Source organism: Citrus clementina, unplaced genomic scaffold (genome assembly GCF_000493195.1).
Source record: "Citrus clementina cultivar Clemenules unplaced genomic scaffold, Citrus_clementina_v1.0 scaffold_7, whole genome shotgun sequence".
Lineage (NCBI taxonomy): Eukaryota > Viridiplantae > Streptophyta > Magnoliopsida > Sapindales > Rutaceae > Citrus > Citrus x clementina.
Window position 1 is genome coordinate 3,961,719 of NW_006262075.1, and position 14,608 is coordinate 3,976,326.

At 35.3% G+C, this 14,608-nt stretch overlaps 3 protein-coding genes across 3 annotated transcripts; 1 reads left to right on the forward strand and 2 right to left on the reverse strand.

The window, feature by feature from the left end:
• Positions 1 to 1,775: 1,775 nt before the first annotated feature.
• Positions 1,776 to 3,553, forward strand: LOC18036678 (peroxidase 51). The gene is made up of 4 exons (XM_006425998.2): positions 1,776 to 2,055; positions 2,167 to 2,361; positions 2,518 to 2,683; positions 2,994 to 3,553. Exons 1-4 carry the CDS (start codon positions 1,828 to 1,830, stop codon positions 3,398 to 3,400), a joined length of 996 nt encoding a protein of 331 aa, XP_006426061.1. The 5' UTR covers positions 1,776 to 1,827; the 3' UTR covers positions 3,401 to 3,553.
• Positions 3,554 to 5,635: 2,082 nt separating this feature from the next.
• LOC18036452 lies at positions 5,636 to 7,535 on the reverse strand. Its single transcript, XM_006425999.2, has 2 exons — positions 7,377 to 7,535; positions 5,636 to 6,941 (listed from the first exon to the last, which is right to left on the reverse strand). The coding sequence occupies exon 2, from the start codon at positions 6,919 to 6,921 to the stop codon at positions 5,935 to 5,937; it is 987 nt and encodes a 328-aa protein (XP_006426062.1). The 5' UTR covers positions 6,922 to 6,941; positions 7,377 to 7,535; the 3' UTR covers positions 5,636 to 5,934.
• A 3,461-nt stretch (positions 7,536 to 10,996) lies between these two features.
• Positions 10,997 to 12,572, reverse strand: LOC18036453 (scarecrow-like protein 32). Its single transcript, XM_006426000.2, has one exon. It carries the CDS (start codon positions 12,535 to 12,537, stop codon positions 11,158 to 11,160), a length of 1,380 nt encoding a protein of 459 aa, XP_006426063.1. The 5' UTR covers positions 12,538 to 12,572; the 3' UTR covers positions 10,997 to 11,157.
• Positions 12,573 to 14,608: the final 2,036 nt, after the last annotated feature.

Sequence of the window (14,608 nt, forward strand, 5' to 3'; positions counted from 1 at the left end):
GCAAATGATATTAGATATGGACATCTAATATATCGTTTCAAATATCTTAGTAAAATGAACAAAAGTCATTTCAAATATTTTACTAAATTATTTCACTTAGTGCCTCAAAAATATGTTTAAAGTATTTTCTAAAAATATTCAGATGGTTTTTGAGGGATGGGATGATAGAACTTGACAAATATTTGCTATTACTTTACTTTTATTACTCTTGGTGAGAACTTCAAAATAATATATTATACACCTACATATGATAACATTTGCCTATTTAAACCCTTACTGAAAAATCTTCTACAATGAAATGTTAAATTACTTTACGAAGGCAAAGTCACTTTTTGGATAGAGATTCAATAACATATTTTAACTTTGCAAAGTGTATTTTTAAAACTTCAGGTATGAAAATGATGGAATTCAAAGTGTTGTAATATATTTGGCTTTCTGCCATCCATAGGTTGTACAAATTATAGTTTCCCTTATTATATATTATCTGTTTATTTTGGATTCAAGATTTTCTCTGTGTACCCCAGTAAATACTAACAGCCTGTGCTGTCTGAGAAAATAACGTTGCACCTAACAAGTGCCTCTCTCAAGATGTCGCTTGTAAGCATGCATAATCTGGAAAAAGAATCACGACGATCATTAACAACAAAAACTAATAATAAATAAATAATAAATTTACGTATATGAGTAGCCAAGAGTCATTATATTCCAATCATATTCCTCAAAGTGTATTGATATTCAAATCAACTCGCCCATCAGTCTCATAATTAATAAACCCCAAGTCATGAACCTATCAAAAATGAAAGATTAAAATGACAAAATAATACACCTTACATCGTGACTTTATGCATAAAGCAATCCTAGTGTCCTTTTTTTTTTTAAAAAAAAATCAATTTGGTAGTGTGCGAGGTTATCATCCGAATCCGAGTTGGATAAAAATTAAAGTTAGACTTCAGACTTTATTCCAATTCTCTCTTTATAAAATAATAATAACAATAATAATTAAAAAGGGGCTTTTTAACCATGATTGGTTTGGTTTATTTGTCACATACAATCAAGTCAACTCTCTCTCATGCCTAAAAATATTCCACATATTCAAGTTGATGATACCTTCATATTATCTCACAAAAATTAAATTTCTTAAACTAGAGAGACAAACAATTATTTTAATGGAGAAATTTTAAAATAATTGTAAACGGGTTCCGCGACCTTTGTTTTTATGGGCTTGATAGTTGATATGCCAAGTTGTTCGACAAACCTTGGTTTTTATTATTATAATAATAATAATAATTGGATCGGCATGCTTATCATAAATGAATTTGGAAGAATCGGAACTGATATGCCTGGTAAATGAATATCTTGTTTTAACTAGTCTTCGGAGAGAAGACCACAGTGAGCAAGAGCAGCCTTAACGTGCATGCTACGTGCAATTCATTTTAACTGCCTACGCGTTTCTTAATTTCTTTTACTAGGACCAAGATTTGGTACTATTCAAATTTTTTAACTCGAAAGAAACATGTTGACAGAGAGATAGCTGTTATAAGATATATGAACGAATGACACGAAGGCGGCCATTGACAGAGAGCACCGGATGAGATCATTCAACATCATTTTCAAAGCCATCCTCCACTTTACTGCTATAAATGAATAACATAAGAAAATTTACTATAAACATCCATTTCCTCGCCAGTAATCAAGACTCCAACCTCACTAACATTTTATAGTTATATAAAGGGAGGGCTAGCTGTGCGGTTTGCCTCACATTCGTATTCCTTTATTCGTGCATCAGAATAAGACAGTTTTTGAAATAATAAATCGAAAATCAAAGTAATGGGCACTGGTCGATTCAATTTCGATCTTATAATCGCTCTGTCTCTTTTTCTAAGTTTGTGCCTGTTCCCCCACACAATATTGGCCCAACTCAAACAAGACTACTACGCCAAAACATGCCCAAACGTAGAAAAGATTGTCAGAACTCAAGTGGAAAAGAAATTTCGGCAAACTTTTGTCACTGTTCCTGCCACCATCCGTCTCTTCTTCCATGATTGCTTCGTCCAGGTAACAATAATTCAGTTATATCTATTTAATTTAAATTAGTGCATTGATTATATAATGAATTAAAATTAAGATCACCCATCCTCACGACTCATGATATTGGTTCCATTACAGGGTTGTGATGCTTCGGTTATAATCCAATCAACTGGAAACAACACAGCGGAGAAAGATCACCCTGATAACCTGTCCTTAGCTGGAGATGGATTCGACACCGTTGTCAAAGCCAAACAAGCAGTTGAACAGTTTTGCAAGAACACGGTCTCTTGTGCTGACATCCTCGCCTTGGCCACACGAGATGTCATTGCACTGGTTGGTAAATCTATAGACTAATAATTTCTTTAATTAATTTTTGTTATTCTTTTATTTTATACATACATAGGATGGGAAAAGCATGGCTAGTGATTAATGTTGATGTTGGGTTACTAGCTAACTAATTAGTGATTAATAATTATAATAATAATGCAGTCAGGTGGACCTTCGTATTCCGTCGAGTTAGGAAGGCTCGATGGGCTTAGTTCGACGGCTTCAAGTGTAAGTGGGAAGCTGCCTCAGCCGACTTTCAATCTGAATCAGCTCAATTCACTGTTTGGTGCTAACGGCCTCGACCAAACTGACATGATTGCCCTCTCAGGTAACATTTGCCTTTGCCGCCTCAAAACTCAAAGTTAAAGAACCACGTTCCAATCATAAATTAATCAACACGATCTCTTCCAACTGGGCCCCACACCAGACGGATTAAATGGGCCACATCTCGTCTGACAGTGTGCTACTTTCGCTTCCGATTTGGATCATTGTTTAGTAACATCATCGTATTAGTTGGCAATATCAGTGTCACCGATGCCTTTCTTAGCACTAAGCATCGTTACCAATGTTTTTTTTCCACGTACATGCATGTTGATCGTAATTTTGACCGTGATTGAATGATGATCTTTGTCTTGCAGCGGGACACACCGTTGGATTCTCTCATTGTAGCAAGTTTGCAAATAGGATATACAATTTCAGCCCTCAGAACCCGGTGGACCCGACACTGAACAAGACATATGCGACCGAACTTCAACAAATGTGCCCCAAGAATGTGGACCCCAGGATCGCCATCAACATGGACCCCAACACACCCAAGACCTTTGATAATATGTACTTCAAGAATCTTCAACAAGGCAAGGGCCTCTTCACCTCCGACCAAGTCCTATATACCGACGGGAGGTCCAAGCCTGCTGTTGATAGATGGGCCTCTAGCCCAGCTGATTTTCAAACGGCCTTTATCACCGCCATTACAAAATTGGGCAGGGTCAACGTCAAGACCGGAAGCGATGGGAATATTCGCCGGGATTGTTCAGCCTTTAATTGAAAACTTAAAATGGAAGAAAAAAAAAAAAAAGAAGTTATCGCACTGATTGTTTCGTTTGGGCTAAATTTGAATGCAAGTTTAGTTCTTTTCTTGTGGTTGCTTATAGATTTTTCTTTTTCCCTCTTTTAACTTTAAGCAGAGACTTTATAATTGTTGGCGTCATGAAAAGTATTACATATAATAAATGACGAAATGTGATTTTTTCCCCTTTTTTTCTCGAATCACCTCATTTGAACGTCGTTGTTTTGTGGATAAATGTTCAAGTTTTAAATTCAAATACACTTTCTTAACTAATCTATTGCTCCATGCGCCAAGCATATGGGTAACTATGGCAGGATTCCGACCCATTCTAAACGGGAATTCGGAATAAAATTTTATTACTATTCACTATTCATATTGGGATTTGAGATGTATGAAAACCTCGATTGAGATCCCGAATGTTTCAAAATCTGAGTTTCTAATAATATATGACAAGTCGGTTGAATGAATTATATAAATCTAACATGTCAGTCATATAGGTATGACAAGTTATTTTGGTAAATAATATATATAACATGTTGGTCATAAACTCATAATCATATACATGTTAATTATGAAAGTATGACATGTCGGTTATATGAGTATGACATATTGTTCATATTAGAATCTGCAGCATATGACAGAAAATTCATGTCATTCTGGATAATTTGAGATCCCGATCAAGATGAGATTGAGACACATTTTTATTTCAATTTAATATTTGAGGTAGGATTAGGATCGGCAAATCTCGATTCATCCATCCCATTGCCAACCCTATGGGCAGCTCTCAAATGGATGACTAATTTTATCAATACCAAAATTAGATTGCGTATAAGATCTGGCTAATTAATTGGTTGGATATTCGAATTTGTTCTTTTGTCATTAAGATCGATAAGGCGGCAATTACATGGGCATAATAGTTAGTGAAACTTGCACTTAATTAATATAATTTTATTTGATGAAAATTATGCATCCCCGCCTGTTCGTCACATTTTTATATAAATGGATCCATCATACAGCTGGGACCTTTGTATGGATAACTGGAACCATATTTCAAGCATTCTACAATACTGCTTCTAGATACTCTGCTTTGAGCCAATAATTTGACATGAAAACGGTTTCATTTCTTATGTTACCATCATTGGAACAGAAAATTGGAGGAACTATATAATAAGATCACTAAAGCTTTTTGACTTTTTAGCCTAAAAATACGATGTTGGCAAAGTTTCATTTCTTATGTTACCATCACTGAGACAGAAAATTGGAAGGCGACAAATTGTTTAAAAAGATCAGTACAAGTGTATTGACTTTTGAGCCTAAAAATATGATGATGGCAAAGATCCATGGACAAAACAATCATATTACTATAACAAACGGATGAATTAATAAGCTAAGAGACAGGTTTTGTATGGTCAATAAATGGATATTTGTAATGTAAACGATCAGATTTATAATACAGATCCTTCTGACTCTTTCTTTCTCTGTTCTGTTCATTTGAATTTGTTAAATTTTCTGGAACCTAGCTTAGTTTAGCAACTAGAGATCATCTCAACACTATTTGACTGTGTATTAACTTTAATGAACCTTGAATATTTTGTTTGCATGTCTAACTTTTTGGTACCTAACCTTCATCAGAGAGAAACCTTTTTTCCTGTGGCTCAGGCCTTTGTTCCATGAAGCTTTTGCTGCTTAATGCAGCCTGCATCTTCAATAACTATGCAGCGAAAAAAGAAATGTAGTGTTTCAATTTAAGGCTTTAAACATGTACGGGTCGTAGAAAGTAAACATGGAAAGAAGAAATGTGACGAAGAGTTTCGTGTAGAATCATGACATAAAAAATAATAGAACTGAAGTTGACACACTACACCAAGTGAACAAAGATGGCTGAGTAAGAACCCATGCCAGAAACCCAAAAGACCCAAGTGGTAAACTGTTTAAGCAATTTTCCAAAGGTGGAAAGTCCGCATTTAGAAATTAGAATGATGGTAACACTTTAAAAAGTTGATTTATGCCTCAAATGCTGGAGAGAAAATAAAAATTACATAAATTATGGTCATGCAAATTCCTGAAAACCCTCTAACTAAACACTGTTGATGACTGCCATGCAGGCATGAGACACACACATAAACACAGTTTTTATATAAGAAAGAAGTTAACCAACATTATTTTGGAAAAGAACAATTCATTAAAGAAAGAAATTCAACAAAGGCATGCCTCGAAACTTGAATGAAGAGATTTATTAACAAGACAAATATTCAGAACGTGAACTCAAAATTATAGATATCCAAAGCCACTAACCTAGTTGCACTAGCTACTAATTAGATTCGTACAAGTCATTTTATCTCACCCTCGAAACAATCAGCATTATGACCTATATACAATCTACATAACTTGATTCAAAACTTTTCTGAAGCCTTTACTTGTATTGCAGCGGTCCTTACAAGTATGCTGTGGTCAAGATCAATGTTAGCATAGACTTTATGATTGTAATAATTGAAAACCAATTTACACCAAAACTAATCATATATCTTCTGATGCATGCAGGAGAAGATCTCAAGCTGTGATGGCCAATCATTTCCAAGAATTTGGGGATTTAACTCAGTTGCAACTTGAAAGTCTAGAATGGATGCAGAAAAGGAACTGTGTTTGTGTCCAGATCTTGACCCAGCTAGTTCCAAACAGGGCTTTATTAATCTCTTCATAAAGACATCAAGGCCATTGTTTAGCAAATTGGCACAATCCACTGAAACTTTTAATCCCTCCATCTCCAACTTTTTCTCCAACCTCTTCCTCAAGGAATAAGCATCAGGTAGCTCACCATGGTTTTGACAAATCTCAGTGTAATAAGCATCGGTTGAAGATTTGTGAAGTAATTTTGGTGTCCCTTTACCATTTATGGGGATGCCAAGAGGAGCTTTTACGGGGCTCCTACTATAAATGCTTGGACTGCCAGCGGCCTGGTCAACCTCTTCTCCATCTTCTACAGAGCCTGGAGGTCTACTACCCAAAGAAAACAACTCATTAGTACTCAGCTGTTCTTGAATTTTAGGCACCGAATCTTGACATGCAATACTATGGCTCTTCCCACGTGGCCCAAGAGGGCTTGGAAAGTCTTTCAACTTGCAATCACGAAGGGCTGGTGTCATCCCCTTTCGAGAGGATTGGGGAATATCTTTGCATAGCGACTGAAGACAACTTCTTTGATAACCATTGGGCACTTTACCGCGTTCAAAGCCATCAACTTTGGGCTCTTTTGGTGGGGGAGTTTTTGAAAGACATGCATTTTGTATAATTGATCTGAGGAGACGATTATGAAGACGCACATTTTCTCTTCCTATCGTGCCAATGCAAAGCCTATCAAACTCAGATTTGCTAATTTTAAGACTTAAATATCTTGTGAGAAGACTAAAATACTTGTCTGATTTAGCAGCGCCAAGCTTTCTCTCAATATGAGATTTTATCTCTAAAATGTCCAATCGCATAAAATGCCGATCAGCCGGCATTTCAGTTTCCAGATTCCCCACTATCATCAAAACAAAAAATTCCACGTAATTACACAATCACCCAACCAAAAAAAAAACTTCTGCTGATAATTTAACATCAGGCATTAGTGGCTGCTAAAACTTATGAACCGACCCCAGATATTACTTGATCTCAACACTCGATTCTTTAACTTCATCTTACACATTCATTAATAAACTATCAATTACTCGTTAAAATCAAAACAAAACACTCTCATACAAGAACACAAATTGTCATTTATTAACTTTGAATTCACCAACAAAAACCATAATTCTCCAAAAATTTAAACTTTCCAAGCTTTGAAGTATAAATTGAAGCTCTAAAATGAGACGCTTTGGATAATTCAACGAGAAAGCAGAATCCAATGAAGCAATTCAGACACTGAAACAGTGAAACAAACAACGCAAGTAACTTGGCAAAGAAAGGAGAGACCAACCTGAATAAATGCCACCAGCGAATTGAATTCAGCTTGAATTTCAGTATACTGAATGCAATTACTGAATCGCTTCCTCGTAAGCTTCCTGCTGAGAGAGAGAGAGGGAAACGAAGATTAGGGCTGGGTATTTTAGAAGCTTCGTTCGCCCGGTGACTACATCGCGAGTCAAAAAGACACGTGCATTATCTTACATATGGGTAAGCTGCTTTTTAGTTTGGTGCGGCCAATCATCGTTAAGCGTTTTATTGAACACAGTACACTTCACTAACAATAACGCAGTTAAAACTTGGACACACGCTGTCACAGTGTCACGCTCACTCCCACACCCACGATCCCCCAAAAATCTTGTACGATCGAGAAAAGTTAGCTTTAGTTAAACATGACGTGAGATGACAAATATGACATAGAACGTATTTTACTGGATTTGGTGTCCGGTCTCGTGCCTAAAACCATAAATTACAAAAAGGCAAAAGAAGCGTGTGGAGTGGTGTTCAATTTATGTCACATATTTGTTGTCTTCGATCTTCATTACATTACATATGGGAAAAAGTATCCGAAAAAAAAGAAAAAAAAAAAAAAAGAAATCGAAGGTTTTCTCATGTGAATCTCATAGTATCAAATGCATCACATCAACACTGTAGAAAAGGATGTTCGTTGGTTGGGAGTGTGAGCCCAAAACCAACAACCCCTTTTGTAGGTTAAACTAACTTCTTCTGCGCATGATGACAAAACAAGACGCAATTTGCATCCCTTATTTTGGTTTTCACATTGACATATTCATCCTTAAAATGAAATGGGGCCGAGTTGGGCTGGCGAAGGACTCTGTATATGGGGCCGATTTAATTATGGACTTGGGTTGCCTTATATGGAATTGAGTTGGGCTATCTCGGTAAAAGCAACCGATTGATTTAATTCTGAAATGGTGTTTCTTTTTCGAAATTTTCTGAAATTGTATTTCAAAAACAGCTTCCATTTTCTTTTCTTTTTTTATTATTTTAATTTTGTCAATATTTTTTCTTCTACAATTTCGGAAACGTAGACCACAACATCTATGCAAATGCACAAAGATATCAAATAAAATAATCCAAAAAATAAAGAACTCACACATTTGGGTAGTACTTTAGATCTAGATATGGCCAAAAATAGGCCAAGAAATTTGAGGCGAGCATCATCCCTAAGATTAATTTATGCAAGTTTTTGTAAATGACCAATTAAATGTGAATAAGACTAGTTTAGGCACGTGTGGACTTATAACTAGTTCCTGCTAGTTTTGATAAGTACGTAAAATTCATTGACGTGTATAATATATAATTATTGGAAATTGAGAAGGAACGAGGCACATAAGACGGCACATATGAAAGGCGACAAAGGGTGGGTGTAATCGGAAGTAAAGTAATCATGGGTGCGATATTCTCGAGTTGAGTTTTTCGAAAAGAGAATCCAAGCAAACCGAGCAATGAATCAATCGAACCTTAAAAACAAATTTAGATTTCTCCAGCACAACAGAAGAATGGAATTACTTCCAACAAACAGAAGGGCAAATATGCAAAAAGATTGGAGATTCTATCAGCGATGAAATAATTGATTTCCAATAATCAAAATGAATTTCATCTTTCAATCATTAAATAGGGTAAAAACTCGTTTCATTCCTATATTTTAAAATTAGTGTCTATTTAGTCTTTATATTTTAAAAAATACCTTAAAACATCCATACCCTTAAATTATTGACATCCCTGCTGTTACTTTTTATTTTTTTTTACTTGCTTTTATAATATTACCCTCTTACAATAATGTTTCTTTTTATAAAATTAATAAAAAAATTAAATTATCAATTTAACCCAAAAAATAAAATAAAAATAATATATATTAATTTTTGTGAAAGCTTACATGTGTCCAAAAAAAATTTATTGTAAAAATAATTAAATTACTTTTTTTTGGACATTAGTAATAAAAAATTAATATATTAATTCCTCAGCAGTGTGTTACAAAAAAGTAACATATATTAATTTTTTTTCTATTTTATTTTTTGAGATTAAATTGATAATTATTTTTTTTCTTTTTACTAATGTCCAAAAAAAATATTGTAAGAGGGTAATATTGTAAAAATTAAGCCAAAAGCAACAAAAAGTAAGAGGAAATGTGCTAATAATTTAATGTCGGAGATGTTTTGAGGTATTTTTAAAAATATAAGGACTGAACGGGTACTAACCTCAAAATATAGGGACTAAATGAGATTTTACCCCATTAAATATAAAAAAATGTCAAAAGTTTCTAGAAATGATTTACAAATGGATTTGATGTTCATTTTAGCTTTCCTTCAAATGCAAATAAAGACATAACTACCAAATTTGTTACCTTGAATCTAATCACATGTGCCCAGTTAACAAAAATATGTGGCTTGGAAGAAGAATCATGACTCTAGTCGATTAGGATCTAACGAAAATATAATTAGGGTTTAACAAAATTATGTTGAATATAAAGATGGGTTGAAGGAGTAAAAGTTTTTTTTCCTTTTTTACTTTAATGTCCATAATTGTAATTTAATTGAGGGGTATTTTAATTATAAAAAGTTATTTTCAAAAGTGCATTTAGTGAGTAGTTTGGTGCATTCAAATTGCCTCATCCGTGATTAATATATACACACACATACACGAGCAATTTACTAGTGCAGTCGCCCACATATTTTAAAATATAGTTTTTGGATTTTATAATGGTGTCAAATACTATTGCACTATTATAAAATAATTTTTTAACAGTTTACAAGGATGTAAAAATATTTAACATCTTTGTGAAAATCCAAATGCATATTATAAAAAATGCGGGTGTCGGCACACAAATGATTATACTTAAGAAAAAAAATAATTAAAATAAGATTGACATGAGATTATGGCGATTCATGGCATAAGTTTTGTTAAGATTTATATCATTTGGAAGCAGTGAAATGAAAAATTGAAAATAAATAGGAACATAAAGAGCGAATTGCGTAAATAATTTGTAGAAACAAATAATCCGAAGATTTCAAAGTCAAAACAGTGGTGGTTTCTCAACAACTTTTAAAAAAATTCACGTAAAACAATGTCAAGACAGCATGGTTGTATTTCCTCTTCATTCGCTACATGCTCTGGACAACTAAGAGCTTTGCAGCCACATAAGAGTGAAGAATAGTTAATAAACAATGACTCTCCCTTCTCTTTTGCAAAACAAAATCGTTGAGAGAATTTTTTGTTTTCTTTTAATTTTCTTCGTGTTTTGGCTGTGGTTGAGAAGTATATTTCACTAAACAACAACCAATATACCCTATTATACTAAGTCGGCCGCAAACGCAAAACACTTTCATGATCATTGAGATATTATTATATTTGACAGATACATACACGTGAAAAATGAATGATGGAGATTGATAAGAGTTGTAGAGATATTGTTGCTTAATAGCACATCAGCTAGTATGTCGATGCCTAACTAGAGTCTAGGAGAAGAAACGATAAAATTGAGACTGTTTCTTCACATAAGCAATTCGGTCTTAAATTGAGTTGTATTTGCGGCAACAGATCGTCTGCCGCTTATACTTTCTGCTAGATCAAGTCAAATACATGAAAGGCATGCACCGAAAGAGACGGGAGCTGAACTTCTTGATTAACATTGATAATTTGACTTAGCCCTCACACGATCGGTACTCAACTACACTACTGCTAACAAAGTGCGTAGGAGTAAAAGAGGAATTGATTAGAAACTACAAAAGAGAAAAAATAAGGTACATGCATTAAGCCGTTTAAAAAACGATTCAAGCAGCAGGAACCCAAGCAGAAGCAAAAACAGCATTGTGTCCTTTCCATGTAAGTACGAGATCATCTTCTTCCTTCTTTAATCCCCAGCCAGCTGCGTGCTCATCAAGCATTGTTTTCAGTTCTGAAACTGCTTCTTCACCAAAAGTGATTCCCCGGAAATTCGCATTTCTCATGCGCTGCACCCACCGGCTCTTGGGCTCAAGCCTCTCAACTCTCTGCAAACCTTCATGTGCTATCACATTTTCAACTTTCCAACAAACAGCAGCCTCATACCACTCCCTTTGCTTGCTTCCTCTCGGTAGAAATGTGTCAACTAAGTCATAAGGTATCCACAAATAGTTGAATGCAGATCTTAATCTACACACCAAATTATTGGCTGTCAAATCTGCATCTTCATCAACTAATACAACAATTGTTGGCTCTAAACTCCTAATCGCTTTAAGAAACATGCTGCGAAGAGATATTGAAGTAGAGGAATAGTACTCTAAAGAGTAAGGATTTAATGAACTGAAAGTTGTGCTAGGATTGAGGGTTTCTTCTGGTATATAGTGAAGCATCATGTGACAGTTTATAACAAGGGCCTCACCACTTTCTGCGTACACTAATTGTTGCACTCTCATTTGCTCGATCAAAGAAGCAAACCCATCAGCATAACTTGAGGGAATCACTCTAAATTCCAGCATTACATTTCTTGACCTAGCGAAATTAACCAACTTTGTGCCCAACTCTTCGTACGAAAGATCAAGCATTGGAGGTACATCTTCAGTGGCACCAGCTACTGTAAGCTTCAGTCGTGGTGGTCCCTCGAACCGATTAGCAATAGCATCGATAAGTGTAGGAATTTGCATGCAGTGTGTCAGGCTCAAATCAACAATATGTACGACGGAACACCCATCGACAGCTTCTAATATTGCTGCATTTGCAGCGGTGAAACCGAACCGGTGCCATGGGGTTAAGTCTACAAAGCTAGCGAGCTCAATGACTGAGAATTTGTGGTTGTGTACAACAAGGTTGCAGTGAGCGTTTGCCATGGCTGCGAGCATTTTGCAAGTGCCACTCTTTGCTGCTCGAGTTATGAGAGCGCGGAGAAAGGCGCATGTTAGGCGCTGATTTGAGTCGCCATCTGGTGGTGCAATGTTGTTTAGCACCCAAAGGATTTGCTGAGCTAGAGTGGCGTCGTTGCTCTCTATAGCGTTTGCACAGTGAACTAAAAGCTGTTCCATGCAATTGGCATCACCAAAGCTTGCAAAAGATTTTGAAGAAGGGAAACCAGGCCATGGGCGAGTCCTGTGAATTTGGTTTTTGTTCATGGTGAAGTTTGAAAATGAAGAGATTTGATGCAAGGGTGGTGGTGGGGTCTCAGTAAATTGCATCATGGGGAGACGGAGTTGAAAAATGACAAAAGAACAGAAAGGAAAAAGTAATATGGCAGAAAGAGAGACAGAGACCAGACTAGTAGTGGGTACCTTGGTCACTGGGAAACGATCCAAGTAGAGGAGAAAGCATGAAACAAAACTAAGCGACTAGAGTTTTGGAGAATTCTGCAAATGAATCACAGGAAATTGACAGTTCAGCTTTTATCTCAGGATTTTATTTGGTAATGCTCAGAAGGGGAAAAAGGGACAGATCAAAGCGTAGACTAGAATCCCGATACAAAAACTTAGTTGGAGTCATATTAGGCAAAAAAAGATTAAAAGACCCTTCAATTCTTTGAACCAAATCAGCCTTTTTCAGTTGTCAAAAGATAGAAGGAGAGAGCGATTCAACAACCTTTTTTCATGGCTACAAAAGGGTCTAATCCCTCTTCATCAATGCATTTTATTACATGCCCTTTTCTTTTTCTGAAATCTGCTCAGATGAGAGAGATTGAAAGGAAATATAAGTTAGAGACTTAAGATGGGTGTTGTTGGTGGGAGAGAGTTCTGTTGGATTTTTGGTTGCATGTGAAATAGCCGGCCATTGAGTTGTCTATATGTGGGCGTTGGAATTTTGTCATGTATTGAGTAGTGGGGATTGAACCTTGAAGGCAGTTGAGCTTTTTGGCTCACTCTACTCACGGGCCATCATCTATTATATCATGAACAGATCATCTTTATGCCCATTTCTCTAATGTTTTAAACCTTATAACTAAAGTTTTCCGTCTCGGTGGGGTATTGAAATCACTACAGAATATATATGATAATTCATGGCGACAAAGAAATGAGAGTAAGGGACCCGCAAATGACTCATATATGAAAGCCAAAATCTCTACATTCATGCTTCCATAAGACAAATGGACGGTCATTATCCAAGACAATGGAAGAATAATTCGTTGAAATCTTCATTTCTATCACGGCATGTATTAATAATTATTTGTAACACTGACCCTAGAAGCTAGGGCTTTCTAATTAGAGTAATGATATAGCCACAAACTCTTGTACAAACTTATTTTGTACAAACTGATGTGACATGATAACATTGATTGAATTACATATCACTTGGCTCACATGATTTGTTTTTATTATTTTATATTTTCATTCAACCAATGAATTAATGCCACATCAGTTTGTACAAAATAAATTTGTACAAGAGTTTGTGGCTGTATCATTATTCTTCTAATTATTATTTTTTTAAGTTATCCAATTTTTTTCTTAAATTTCTTCATCTATATGAACAAGATTTGAACTCCAAACTTTTTACTTTCAGTTACTTAAAATTTCATACCAAGCTTCATTCAAAACTAGAAACCATGAGTTTGCTTGCTGATCATGAAATGTTATCACAATTTCGTTCTGCTTCCATCTTCCCAGTAATCTGATCTCTAATAAATGAATATAAAGTTCTCAACGTTCTCTAGTTCTACAAAGTTATTTGTATTATATATCTTATCCAGGATCATTTTGGATAATCATATATAGGATATTTGAAAAGAGGGACAACAATACAAGCTATAGGATTTATATACACATTTCTACATGTGAAGGACACATGCAAATCAATCCTTGGAACAGGTCCATATGTATATGCATGGAATATCTTGTATTCCTCTTTTGTACACATGGGACCTTCCTGCAGCTTACACGTGATTTACTTTTTTTTTTTTTTCGTTTCCTTGTTTGATGACTTGTCTCCCCGTCCAATCCCAACCCCACCACAAATAGACTAATCAATCAGAAAGGGGTCCCCTTTCTTTCCCCCTGCTGCAGCAGTTCGCCAATGTTTTCTCTGTCTCACTCACACACATACATATTATATGAATCCCCATCCGCTTACCATGTTATCACTACTAGTAAAAAGTTTTGGCCCGTAAGAGCATTCTGATGTTTAAAATATGTACAATTGTGCCATAATCATGACCATATATGTAAATATGCAAACTTTTTCATTAGCACTTTAACATTCTCATAACAAGTACACCCACATAAAACCACAAAACTCAAGAGTTAATTAATTAACTGATTCATTTGT

Coding starts and splice junctions, on each gene's coding strand:
- LOC18036678 (XM_006425998.2), top strand. CDS start 1,828: ATGGGCACTGGTCGATTCAATTTCGATCTTATAATCGCTCTGTCTCTT. Junction 2,056..2,166: donor TCCATGATTGCTTCGTCCAG/GTAACAATAATT, acceptor GTTCCATTACAG/GGTTGTGATGCTTCGGTTAT. Junction 2,362..2,517: donor CACGAGATGTCATTGCACTG/GTTGGTAAATCT, acceptor ATAATAATGCAG/TCAGGTGGACCTTCGTATTC.
- LOC18036452 (XM_006425999.2), bottom strand. CDS start 6,921: ATGCCGGCTGATCGGCATTTTATGCGATTGGACATTTTAGAGATAAAA.
- LOC18036453 (XM_006426000.2), bottom strand. CDS start 12,537: ATGATGCAATTTACTGAGACCCCACCACCACCCTTGCATCAAATCTCT.